This window comes from Phyllobates terribilis, unplaced genomic scaffold (genome assembly GCF_046119375.1).
Source record: "Phyllobates terribilis strain yellow unplaced genomic scaffold, ASM4611937v1 Scaffold_1__5_contigs__length_1240528914, whole genome shotgun sequence".
Classification (NCBI taxonomy): Eukaryota; Metazoa; Chordata; class Amphibia; order Anura; family Dendrobatidae; genus Phyllobates; species Phyllobates terribilis.
Window position 1 is genome coordinate 578,130,471 of NW_027362761.1, and position 12,941 is coordinate 578,143,411.

At 47.2% G+C, this 12,941-nt stretch overlaps 1 protein-coding gene across 5 annotated transcripts in view; it reads right to left on the minus strand.

Annotated features, from left to right (window-relative positions):
• The window catches only part of PDZD2 (PDZ domain containing 2), a 265,174-nt gene that overhangs the window by 65,354 nt on the left and 186,879 nt on the right, over nucleotides 1-12,941 (minus strand). For all 5 annotated transcript variants that reach the window (XM_073681359.1, XM_073681382.1, XM_073681375.1 and 2 more), the window contains 3 exons: nucleotides 8,823-8,931; nucleotides 4,837-4,985; nucleotides 1,625-1,744 (listed from right to left, as the gene is read on the minus strand). In XM_073681359.1, coding sequence (XP_073537460.1) covers nucleotides 1,625-1,744; nucleotides 4,837-4,985; nucleotides 8,823-8,931 — 378 coding nt within the window. The remainder of the gene's footprint in view (nucleotides 1-1,624; nucleotides 1,745-4,836; nucleotides 4,986-8,822; nucleotides 8,932-12,941) is intronic.

Here is a 12,941-nt window from a genome sequence, read left to right on the forward strand (position 1 = left end):
CAGAACTTCATTAGTCAGCCTGTGCTGCTGTAATCACAGGACTTCATTGGCCGGCCTGTGCTGCTGTAATCACAGAACTTCATTAGCCAGCCTGTGCTGCTGTAATCACAGGACTTCATTGGCCAGCCTGTGCTGCTGTAATCACAGGACTTCATTAGCCAGCCTGTGCTGCTGTAATCACAGAACTTCATTAGTCAGCCTGTGCTCCTGTAATCACAGAACTTCATTAGTCAGCCTGTGCTGCTGTAATCACAGAACTTCATTAGCCAGCCTGTGCTGCTGTAATCACAGGACTTCATTGGCCAGCCAGTGCTGCTGTAATCACAGGACTTCATTAGCCAGCCTGTGCTGCTGTAATCACAGGACTTCATTGGCCAGCCTGTGCTGCTGTAATCACAGGACTTCATTGGCCAGCCTGTGCTGCTGTAATCACAGAACTTCATTAGCCAGCCTGTGCTGCTGTAATCACAGAACTTCATTAGCCAGCCAGTGCTTCTGTAATCACAGGACTTCATTGGCCGGCCAGTGCTGCTGTAATCACAGGACTTCATTGGCCGGCCAGTGCTGCTGTAATTACAGGATTTGACTGGTTAGTTTGTGCTGCAGGAAGATGTCTTCTTCCTTTCTTCCCTATGCTGAATTGATTATGGTATGTAGCATATCAGGAGAATAAAGCTGATAAATATCAAAGAACCCATTCTTTAATTTTAGATTAAAACTTGAATTCACACACTGAAGCATATACACTAGGAAAATTATAAATCTAGTGAGGAAACTAACACAAAGGGTTAGTCCCACTAAACACATGTATTACCAATCTTGTATGTTTGCAAGTGGTCAAACTGCGGAGACTCACTAATCACAAGAACAGGGATCCCAAAGTGCCCCCAGCTGTATTCACGTCTATGGGACTGAGCGGAGCCATTACACACGGTCAAAAGTCTCAAGTGGCAAAATCCCTTTAATTCTAATTAATTTACATACACAATCAGGACCTTAAAGAGGAATTCTTGTCCCACCCGACTGGTCTGATTTAATAAACACTTTCTATTCACCATTTAAAACCAATTACGGAGAACATTCGTTATTGTGCTGCTCCTCGGTTACCCCTCCTAAAAGTCTATAAATAAATTGACAACTGGGCGTCACCATTCTACTTGCTAAAGAGGTCTGTGTGTATCTCTACAGTCTGTCATTGTCAACATTGATTGGACAGTATGAGAGTATACAGGGACAAGCTCGTCTGCCCCAATCTGGCAACACCCAGTGTCATTTTTTTCCTAAATTTCTAGGAGGAACAACAAAGGAATGGCACAACATGAAATTTTAAGAAAAAATGGAGTCATGTAGCGCCATAAACCACAATAGCTGACTTCTTGGAAAACTTGTCGGAGTGTCGCAATAAATAAGGAGATCAGGAATTGGGAGACATATTTAAAGGGCACAGTATGGAAGACTCTCTGCCCATAGCTTATGGGATGTGTAACACCGGGGGAAAGAAAAATAACAAGTGGCCGATGCAGACACTGGCGGGTCGAAGCCCTGATTTTAAGGGACGTCCTTCCATTATAAGCATATGCTGTTATACTCTATCTAAAACAGTTATTCCCACGGCAGGGATTACCTTCCCCTGTCCTTTCATTAGGACGATATTAGAGATGATAGATGGCTGCGCGAGCCTCCAGGGGGACTCCACCTGCGCCGTGCTTAAAGATCGCGCTGTCTTCTTGACAATAGCATATTCCTGGTTAAAAAAAAAAAAATAGATTAGAATTAATTAATGAAGCTTTATTATTAGGTGTGTGTGTCTGCATTTCTAAGTTTTCCTAATGTCATGTTTTATTAACAATTTTTTTTTAATTTATTCATCATCTAGGTATTCCATAATAATGAATTTTTGTAATATACTACATCATATTATGCTTTATTCTCACCCGAACACTATGCTGCTGGGAAGTTTCAATACTAAATTCATGCTGCTTTAACAGCTGCTTTTAACTGCTGCTCGGCAAGAACCGTATAATATAGTCAATCAATTCTGTGCAGAGGAATTCCCCTGAGTATATTGTTTGGGAGCAGAGAGTCTCTTACCAGAATATTTGAATACAGAGTCTGTGAATGGGACTTTCCCCGTCGGAGCTTTTCAGGTCTCCAACACATTACTCAGACTGAGCAGCAGTTAAAAGCAGCTTCAGGGCATCGAAACAACACTGTAGCACAGTGTTTAAGAGAGAAGGAATCAAAGCAAGGTAATAACGTATGTTACAAAAATTCATAGTTTTGTAATGCCTGGAGAGGAATTAAAAATAAATAAAACAAGCTTAGTTACTGTTTGACTTTAAGCTCTATGTAATTCTCATTAGAGGGGGTGAAAGCTTATGGTTGCAGTTATCATAATTGTCTAAACGGTCATTGTTTGCCATAGAGATCAAATCGAAGCTGATCTTTATGCAAGTTCCACTGTGACTGGATACTTAAAGCAAAAAAAATAAAATAAAATGTTTTTGTTTCCAACCCCTGGTACCCCCATTCACGATGCCCTGGAAGTGAGACGGTTCCTTACATTGTATAGTGGAATGCGAATGGTACAGCAAGGAAAAAATATATATATACTTTTAGATATAGCTGGGTGTCTGTATGTAGGGGAGACAGGGCAAAAACTTAGGACAAGGATGAATTCTCATCGCCACACAATAAAAGGAGAAAAAATAGATCTACCTGTAGCCAAGCATTTTTGTTCCCCTGATCACAGCATCAAAGACATGAAATTACTGGTATTAAAAGGTAACTTCAAATCTCAGAGAGAAAGGAGAGTCTCGGAATATAAACTGATGGTGACCTTTGACACCTTCAGAGCAGGAATGAATGTGTTGCATCGATTTATGTCATTCTACATCAACTAAGGAATGTGCCCATCAGACTTGTGGGGTCATCACAACACTGCACCAAACAATAAAACTTTCACAGTCCTTATCTATGAACTACTAAAATATTTACAGCCAGAAATTTTTATCTCTCCCATAGTAATAGCTCTGCTTTTCATCACCTGTCTCATCTATTGCATTATGTATGTGCCCTATTGTGTATAAATATGTGACTCTTCAGATTTTGGGTTATACTAGCCTGATGAAGAGACCTGAGTAGTCTCGAAAGCTTGCAATCTGTTACCATCTTTTCAGTTAGCCATTAAAAGGTATCAACCACTGAGGACGCTCAAATCTAAATATTTTTCAATGGTACAGCAAGTTATCTTTGATTCACTTGCAGTACCATTCTCGGCCACTATACAATGTATGGCGCTGTGCCATTTCCAGTGCATCGTGATCCCTTCAATCACCTGATCAGAGGGCGTGACAGAAGTCAAAACTGCATCAATATAAATAATGAAGATCTTCCCACAGTTCCATACCCTATTTAGTGACCACTCCTGAGTAAATTTGATTAGATCCTATTTTGACATCACAATTCCATCATTATACAGAGGACAAGTGAAATATGAGAAGTGCAAATATTAAGCATTATAACTATCTCTAATATTTTCTAGTCTTAGCTGCTACAGGTACAAGGATACATTTCTAGAACCAAGGTAGGGTGAAACCATTGGCATATAATAAGCTGAGCTCAGAGCCATGCTATGATGTGGCGGTGGATCGAGCCCGTCCACAATACATACCAAAACTTAGATATAAAGAGAAACTGTCGGGATGATTTTACTGCTGAAACTAGTATGGCTGTGTAAGTCATAGTACAACAAGAAAAATGATACCTTTCTTGTAGTGATCCGATGTGCCAGCGCTGAGAAATCAAGCTTTAAAGCCACATGCAGATTAGCCTTGAAGTGTATTGGGGGCGTGTCAATCCTCCCCCAATGCACTTACAGGCTAATTTCCATGCAACTTTAAAGCTTGATTTCTCAGCACCAGTACATCAGATTACTACAGCAAAGGTATCATTTTTCTCGTTGCATTTACACCTATACAGCCGTACCACTACTTTCAGTAGAAAAATTGTCCTTTAAAGGCAATTTTTTTCTGCGTATAATGTTGGGAGCAGGATGCCTGCAGTTTTTTTTTTTTTTTATAACCGACAATAAATCCAGTTGTAGCTATGAGGACAGAGAGTATTCAAGCCTTCATAATACTGGCCAAACACAGCTGGATGCCACCAGATCTTAAGAGCAGATGTCGGGTAAACGAAGGTTTAGGCATGGGGATATCAACGCCCCGATTGTTTGTTCTGCTGAGAGGCAACTGGCAGCAGCTTTTTCTCCCTCTCCAATGAAATAAAGAGTCCAGCTAAGCCGGCAGCTTCCTTATATTTATATAGTAATCCCCGGGTAATCGGGTGACGAGATATTTTATCGCCCCGGCAGCATTTGTAGCATAGACTAAAATGGTCACAGTTTTGTGCAGTTTTCACAGAGCCCTTCATCAGGTTTTAGAAATGTGTCAAATGTCCTCAATAATACACACAACTTACATAGATATGATCAGGATGATGTAAAAAGATGAAAAAAAAAAGGAGTCCAAGATGAAAAAAAAAGTGAGAGATTGTTAAATTAAATACACATGTGCCAAAACGACACATTTTACCAAAGACGAGACAGATTTCACACCCAGATTATATTGCAAAATATGGTGATTTATCCGCTTTAATGTGGGCTGGAGCGCTACACATAATACACTGTACATATCCTGCACTATTTTGATGTCGGCGTATAAGGGCATGTTCACATAGGGCAGATTCACTGAATATTTTCAGGTAGCTACACGATCTCACTGATGGAGACGGCTCCTCGTGTTCACACCGCACAGGACTATACTATGGACTGCTCACCTGTCGGGATCCGGTGGAGTCCAGTTGCTGCGGCAGGGAATGTTTCCGAGCTGCACGTGGAAATTTATCGCCTTTATCAATATAGAAGTCTCCATTACCCACCGCCAGCTCATCGTCCTCACCTACAGATTCCAAGCGGCTGCCGCTCCCTGCAAAAAACCAAGACGCGTTCCATATTATCTGATGCCATCACACAAAACTCCGATGGGAGTTACAGCATATGCCTAAACCTCCCATGGCTGCTACCGCGGATCTGCAGGGTTTTATGGCTGATGCGAATATCAGCTCGACTGATGAAGACGACATATGGTGATGGCTCCACAAAAGGATGTTTTCACTGGCATCATAGATTTTCAAACTACAAATATTTGGTTTGCTTTTGCAGCTGCTTCTTGGCATTGAGTGTGGCTGCTCAACCTCCTGTTAATCTGTATAGGCAAGTTTTTCTCTTGGGAATTGGTAAATGGGCATTAAAGCGTTATTCCCATCTTAGCCACTCATAGCTGAGACAAGAATGTGTGTGTCTATATGTCGGTAACAGCTGAGCCGGCCACGCTGTGAACTTTCCTTAACGACCACAAAAGTTGATGATAGTTCCAGAAACAGTATATATGTGCAAGTTATACTATATATGGAGGGAAGTATTAGGACACGTCTTAATCACGGAATTCCAGTTTCTCATATAGCCCCATTGCCCCCAATGCATAACATCCGGGCCCCCTGCCCCCAGCGTAGAACATCCGGGCCCCCTGCCCCCAGCGTAGAACATCCGGGCCCCCTGCCCCCAGCGTAGAACATCCGGGCCCCCTGCCCCCAGCGTAGAACATCCGGGCCCCCTGCCCCCAGCGTAGAACATCCGGGCCCCCTGCCCCCAGCGTAGAACATCCGGGCCCCCTGCCCCCAGCGTAGAACATCCGGGCCCCCTGCCCCCAGCGTAGAACATCCGGGCCCCCTGCCCCCAGCGTAGAACATCCGGGCCCCCTGCCCCCAGCGTAGAACATCCGGGCCCCCTGCCCCCAGCGTAGAACATCCGGGCCCCCTGCCCCCAGCGTAGAACATCCGGGCCCCCTGCCCCCAGCGTAGAACATCCGAGCCCCCTGCCCCCAGCGTAGAACATCCGAGCCCCCTGCCCCCAGCGTAGAACATCCGAGCCCCCTGCCCCCAGCGTAGAACATGCGGGCCCCCTGCCCCCAGCGTAGAACATGCGGGCCCCCTGCCCCCAGCGTAGAACATGCGGGCCCCCTGCCCCCAGCGTAGAACATGCGGGCCCCCTGCCCCCAGCGTAGAACATGCGGGCCCCCTGCCCCCAGCGTAGAACATGCGGGCCCCCAGCGTAGAACATGCGGGCCCCCTGCCCCCAGCGTAGAACATGCGGGCCCCCTGCCCCCAGCGTAGAACATGCGGGCCCCCTGCCCCCAGCGTAGAACATGCGGGCCCCCTGCCCCCAGCGTAGAACATGCGGGCCCCCTGCCCCCAGCGTAGAACATGCGGGCCCCCTGCCCCCAGCGTAGAACATGCGGGCCCCCTGCCCCCAGCGTAGAACATGCGGGCCCCCTGCCCCCAGCGTAGAACATGCGGGCCCCCTGCCCCCAGCGTAGAACATGCGGGCCCCCTGCCCCCAGCGTAGAACATGCGGGCCCCCTGCCCCCAGCGTAGAACATGCGGGCCCCCTGCCCCCAGCGTAGAACATCCGGGCCCCCTGCCCCCAGCGTAGAACATCCGGGCCCCCTGCCCCCAGCGTAGAACATCCGGGCCCCCTGCCCCCAGCGTAGAACATCCGGGCCCCCTGCCCCCAGCGTAGAACATCCGGGCCCCCTGCCCCCAGCGTAGAACATCCGGGCCCCCTGCCCCCAGCGTAGAACATCCGGGCCCCCTGCCCCCAGCGTAGAACATCCGGGCCCCCTGCCCCCAGCGTAGAACATCCGGGCCCCCTGCCCCCAGCGTAGAACATCCGGGCCCCCTGCCCCCAGCGTAGAACATCCGGGCCCCCTGCCCCCAGCGTAGAACATCCGGGCCCCCTGCCCCCAGCGTAGAACATCCGGGCCCCCTGCCCCCAGCGTAGAACATCCGGGCCCCCTGCCCCCAGCGTAGAACATCCGGGCCCCCTGCCCCCAGCGTAGAACATCCGGGCCCCCTGCCCCCAGCGTAGAACATCCGGGCCCCCTGCCCCCAGCGTAGAACATCCGGGCCCCCTGCCCCCAGCGTAGAACATCCGGGCCCCCTGCCCCCAGCGTAGAACATCCGGGCCCCCTGCCCCCAGCGTAGAACATCCGGGCCCCCTGCCCCCAGCGTAGAACATCCGGGCCCCCTGCCCCCAGCGTAGAACATCCGGGCCCCCTGCCCCCAGCGTAGAACATCCGGGCCCCCTGCCCCCAGCGTAGAACATCCGGGCCCCCTGCCCCCAGCGTAGAACATCCGGGCCCCCTGCCCCCAGCGTAGAACATCCGGGCCCCCTGCCCCCAGCGTAGAACATCCGGGCCCCCTGCCCCCAGCGTAGAACATCCGGGCCCCCTGCCCCCAGCGTAGAACATCCGGGCCCCCTGCCCCCAGCGTAGAACATCCGGGCCCCCTGCCCCCAGCGTAGAACATCCGGGCCCCCTGCCCCCAGCGTAGAACATCCGGGCCCCCTGCCCCCAGCGTAGAACATCCGGGCCCCCTGCCCCCAGCGTAGAACATCCGGGCCCCCTGCCCCCAGCGTAGAACATCCGGGCCCCCTGCCCCCAGCGTAGAACATCCGGGCCCCCTGCCCCCAGCGTAGAACATCCGGGCCCCCTGCCCCCAGCGTAGAACATCCGGGCCCCTGCCCCCAGCGTACAACATCCGGGCCCCTGCCCCCAGCGTAGAACATCCGGGCCCCTGCCCCCAGCGTAGAACATCCGGGCCCCTGCCCCCAGCGTAGAACATCCGGGCCCCTGCCCCCAGCGTAGAACATCCGGGCCCCTGCCCCCAGCGTAGAACATCCGGCCCCTCGCCCCCAGCGTAGAACATCCGGCCCCCAGTGTATAACATCCGGCCCCTCGCCCCCTTGTATAACATCCGGCCCCTCGCCCCCAGTGTATAACATCCGGCCCCCCAGTGTATAACATCCGACCCCTCGCCCCCAGTGTATAACATCTGGCCCCCCCGCCCCCAGTGTATAACATCCAGCCCCCGCCCCCAGCGTAGAACATCCGGCCCCCAGTGTATAACATCCGGCCCCCCCGCCCCCAGTGTATAACATCCAGCCCCCGCCCCCAGCGTAGAACATCCGGCCCCCAGTGTATAACATCCGGCCCCTCGCCCCCTTGTATAACATCCGGCCCCCCGCCCCCAGTGTATAACATCCGGCCCCCGCCCCCAGTGTATAACATCCGGCCCCCCTGCCCCCAGTGTATAACATCCGACCCCTCGCCCCCAGTGTATAACATCCGGCCCCCCGCCCCCAGTGTATAACATCCGGCCCCCCGCCCCCAGTGTATAACATCCGGCCCCCCGCCCCCAGTGTATAACATCCGGCCCCCCGCCCCCAGTGTATAACATCCGGCCCCCCGCCCCCAGTGTATAACATCCGGCCCCCCGCCCCCAGTGTATAACATCCGGCCCCCCGCCCCCAGTGTATAACATCCGGCCCCCCGCCCCCAGTGTATAACATCCAGCCCCTCGCCCCCAGTGTATAACATCCAGCCCCTCGCCCCCAGTGTATAACATCCGACCTCTCACCCCTGGTGTATAGCTTCCAGCCCCTTGCCTCCCCCCACGGTGTATAACATCCAGTCCCATGGAGCCTCTCCCCAACATCAGGGTCTGACCTCACAAATGATCTTCTGGATGAAGGGGCAGAAATCCCTACAAACGAGTGGAGTGGTTATATCTGCAGAGGGGCTACTCCATATTAATGTCTACTGATGTAGAATCGGAGGTCAAAAAACTTCCTAGAGGGGGAATGTGGGGGGGGGGCAAATACTTTTCTTCATTTCGTGTACCTCGGTGCATGTTATACTACATACCTTGAGATCTACTTCGGTACTTCAGAAGACTATTTCCTAAGGTGGGACTTCTGCAGAGACCTTTGGTATCATCCACCGACGCTTCTTGAAAGTGGTCAGTCTCAGGAACCTTAAAGTGGAAAGGAAGAAGAAATGTAACAAGAACGTGAGAAATAATGAATGGAGTAAAAGAACGAAGGGATATTTCAGCAGTTTCATAAAAAGATCAGTGCTATAATGTAGGCGCAGCTCCTTCACATTGTAATAAGAACTTATACAACCCTGTTATCAGCCATACAAAGAATAGAATACAGTGGCATGTAAAAGTTTGGTCACCCCTGGTCAAAATTACTGTTATTGTGAACAGTTAAGCAAGTTGAAGATGAAATGATCTCTAAAAGTTAAATATGACACATTTCCATGTGTTTTAGGCAAAAAAATATATATATTTTCATCTTTTACATTATAAAAATTACAAAAATGAAAATGCAAATGTTTGGGCACCCTGCATGGTTAGAACTTAGCAGCACCCCCTTTTGAAAGAATCACAGCTTGCAAATGCGTTTTGTAGCCAGACAAGATTCTTTCATCCATTCTTCCTTGGAAAATTCTTCTAGTTCTGTGAGATTCCTGGGTCATCTTGCATGTGCTGCTATTTTGAGGTCTAGCCGCAGATTTTCAATGTTGTTCACATCAGGGGACTGTGAGGGCCATTGTAACACCTTCAGCTTGCGCCTTTTGAGGTCGTCTATTGTGGATTTTGACTTGTGTTTAGGATCATTATCCATCTGTAGAAGCCATCCTCTTTTCAACTTCAGAATTTTACAGATTGTGTTATGTTTGCATCAAGAATTTGTTGAAATTTCATTCAATCCATTCTTCCCTCTACCAGTGAAATGTTCTCTGTGCCATTGGCAGTAACACAACCCTAAAGCATGATTGATCCACCCCCATGCTTAATGGTTGGCGAGATGTTCTTTTTCCCTGAAATTCTGTGCCCTTTTTTCTCCACACATACCTTTGATCATTGTGGCCAAAGAGTTCTATTTTAACCTCATCGGTCCACAGGACATGTTTCCAAAATGCATCAGGCTTGTTTAGATGTTCTTGTGCATACTTCTGAAGCGGAATTTTATGATGAGGACACAGGAGATGTTTTCTTCCAATGACTCTTCCATGAAGGACATATTTGTGCAGGTGTCTCTGAACAGTAGAACAATGTATCACAACTCCAGAGTCTGCTAAATCTGTCTGAAGGTCTTTTGCAGTCAAGCGGAGGTTCAGATTTGACTCCCTAGCAATCCTACAAAAAGCTCTCACTGAAATTTTACTTGTTCTTCCAGACCTCATCTTGACCGCTACTGTTACTAATAACTACAATTTCTTAATTACATTTCGAACTGAGAAAAAGAAACTTGAAAACACTTTGCTATCTTCTCAAGCCTCCTCCTGCTTTGTGGGCCTCCACCATTTTCATTTTCAGGCCCATGGCTTTTAAAAGAACCCATGGCTGCTGTTTTTTTGGCACAAAGTTAGAGGAGGCTGTTTTTTTATAAAGCTGGGAAATTTGCATCACCTGGCCTTTCCCAACGGAGACAGTGAACAAGCCATATCCCAACAGGCTAATTAAGGTCTGAAACCTTGGTCATAGTTATCTGACCGCACAAATCTCCAAAGGGAACCCAAACTTTCGCATCGGCCCATTTTCCTTTTTGGAATTTTTAAAATGAAAATGACAATATTTTTTTTTGTCTAAAATACAAAGGAAATTTGTCATCTTTAACTTTAGGCCTTTTAGAGATCATTTCATCTCAACTTTCTTAACTGTTCACAAACTTTTACATGACACTATACAATGTAGGTGATTACCTGATGATTGGGGGGGGGGTCCGACCGCTGGGACACCACCAATCCTGAGAATGCAGCTCTGAAATGCCCTGTTACAATGGAGCAGTGGCCGCACATAAGTTCTATCACTTTATTCATTGGCTATGGGATTATCTGACATAGCCGAGCACCAATTTCTTTGGATCTCAAGAAGGTATCGTGACAAATTTTGGAGTTTCAGGATCGGTGGAGCTCATAGTTGTTGGACCATCAGCATGGGTAGGTGATAATTTGCCCATTTGGGACTGACCCCTTAAATCTCCTAATGCGATCAGCGTGCGTCTATGATACTGGTAAAGATGGAAAAAAAGGTAAAGGTTTTTTTTTTTTTTTTTTTCTCATTTTCTGGTTTATGGAAGGAATTGAATTTTATAGTCAGGTGATAAAATGATTTCATGATTTTCATTACTGTAGTGAGCGACATACTGAAATAACTAAAGTTTTCCATGAGAAAAAAAAAAGATATCATTAATTTCCCTGTCTGTGAATGATATTATTTTACCACCACCAGTCTCCACAGAGGTTTTTTTCTATTCAATTGAATTTGTTACAGAACAACTCCCAGTATAGTAAAGAAGTATTCTCCAATGATAAAGGCTGGCATCGAACTAATAACATATATTTACTGATAAAGGAAAATTAAGGGATAAGGTAATGATGAAAAAAGTGTCTTCTTTCTACCATTATCAGTGGTATTATCCTGCCTATCTAGTCTTGCACAGTACAAACAAAAGGAAGATCAATGATTATATTTGTAGTCATGATGAAATGATTGTTCTCTCCACAACTAGAAAGGCTTGTGGGCCATTATTAGGAATACTAAACAGTGGAAGTGTCATTACCCAGCTTATCTAGTCTCCCACAGTACAACAGGACAGTCATTCAGTGATTGTAACTGTAGCCGTGACTGATACTACACAATGGCAGTGGTATTATCCCACCTATCTAGTCTCCTGCAGTACAACAGAACGGTGATACATTTATTGTAACTATGTGTTTCATTAATATTGATAATAAACAGTGGCAGTGGTATTATTCTGCTCATCTAGTCTCCTGCAGTACAACAGAACTGTGAAATACCGATTGTAACTAGAAAAGCTTGTGTGCCATTACTACTGATATTACACAGGGGTAGTGGTATTATCCTGCTTATCTAGTCTCCTGCAGTACAAAAGAACTGTGATACATTTATTGTAACTAGGAAGGCTTGTGTGCCATTACGATTGATACTATACAGTGGCAGTGGTATTATTCTGCCTATCCAGTCTCCTGCAGTACAACAGAACTGTGAAATACAGATTGTAACTAGAAAGGCGTGTGTGCCATTACTATTGATACTACTATTGATTACTATTGTGCCCAAAGTGGTACATGTGTCATGTTTCTATGGCACAAAAAAAAAATAAACACGCCACCAACCTGCAAAAATATGTTAAATATATATATATATATATATATATATATATATATATATATATATATTATATATATATATATATATATATATATATATATATAGATAGATAGATAAAATAATAATAATTTCTGATTATAGATTCACTTTAATCACAATCGACTGAAGTCAGCATTGTGTCCCTGTTGGCCGATTCGTCCTTCACTGGAATGATCTGTCTGTTCTCCAGTGCGATGATGAAGATAAATGGGCGCTCGCGATAGGATTTACACCACATTCTAGTAGTAAATAATACAAATATCCAGCACCGCTCTGCAAATTATCAATCTCCCTCCTTCCGAGTGACCCCGCGGGTCTTGTTGACCAAACTCACGGGATCATGAAGCTTCTTTCTTGTTCTATTGTAATCTTGTCCTGCAAATGTGTCAAGAAGCTTCATCCCCGGAGGTGGTCAGGATCCCCCCCGGAGCGTCTCTCCCGGCTCATTGCTGCAGCTGATGAGGATTCTGGACGGTCACTGACTCGACTGCAGCCATAGAAATGCTTCAGCGGCCAAATGTTTACAAGGAGGCAGAAGGCATCGCTGGGATGGACTAATCATTTCTGAAATCCAATGTTTTATGCAAGTTTTTGAGTCATCATTGTCTACTTTTTAACCGTGTATTTTTTTTTCCAAAGGAGGAGATAACTGTTATTGCCACCATTATGGGGAAACCATGGGTGGTCAGACCACTTTCCCAAAGACTAGGTGTTGCTGTTTAGATGGCTACACCTGTAGGAGTTTTGGGCTGCAATCACAATTGTATTTGTTATGTAGTTTTTGGAGCCAAAACCAGAAG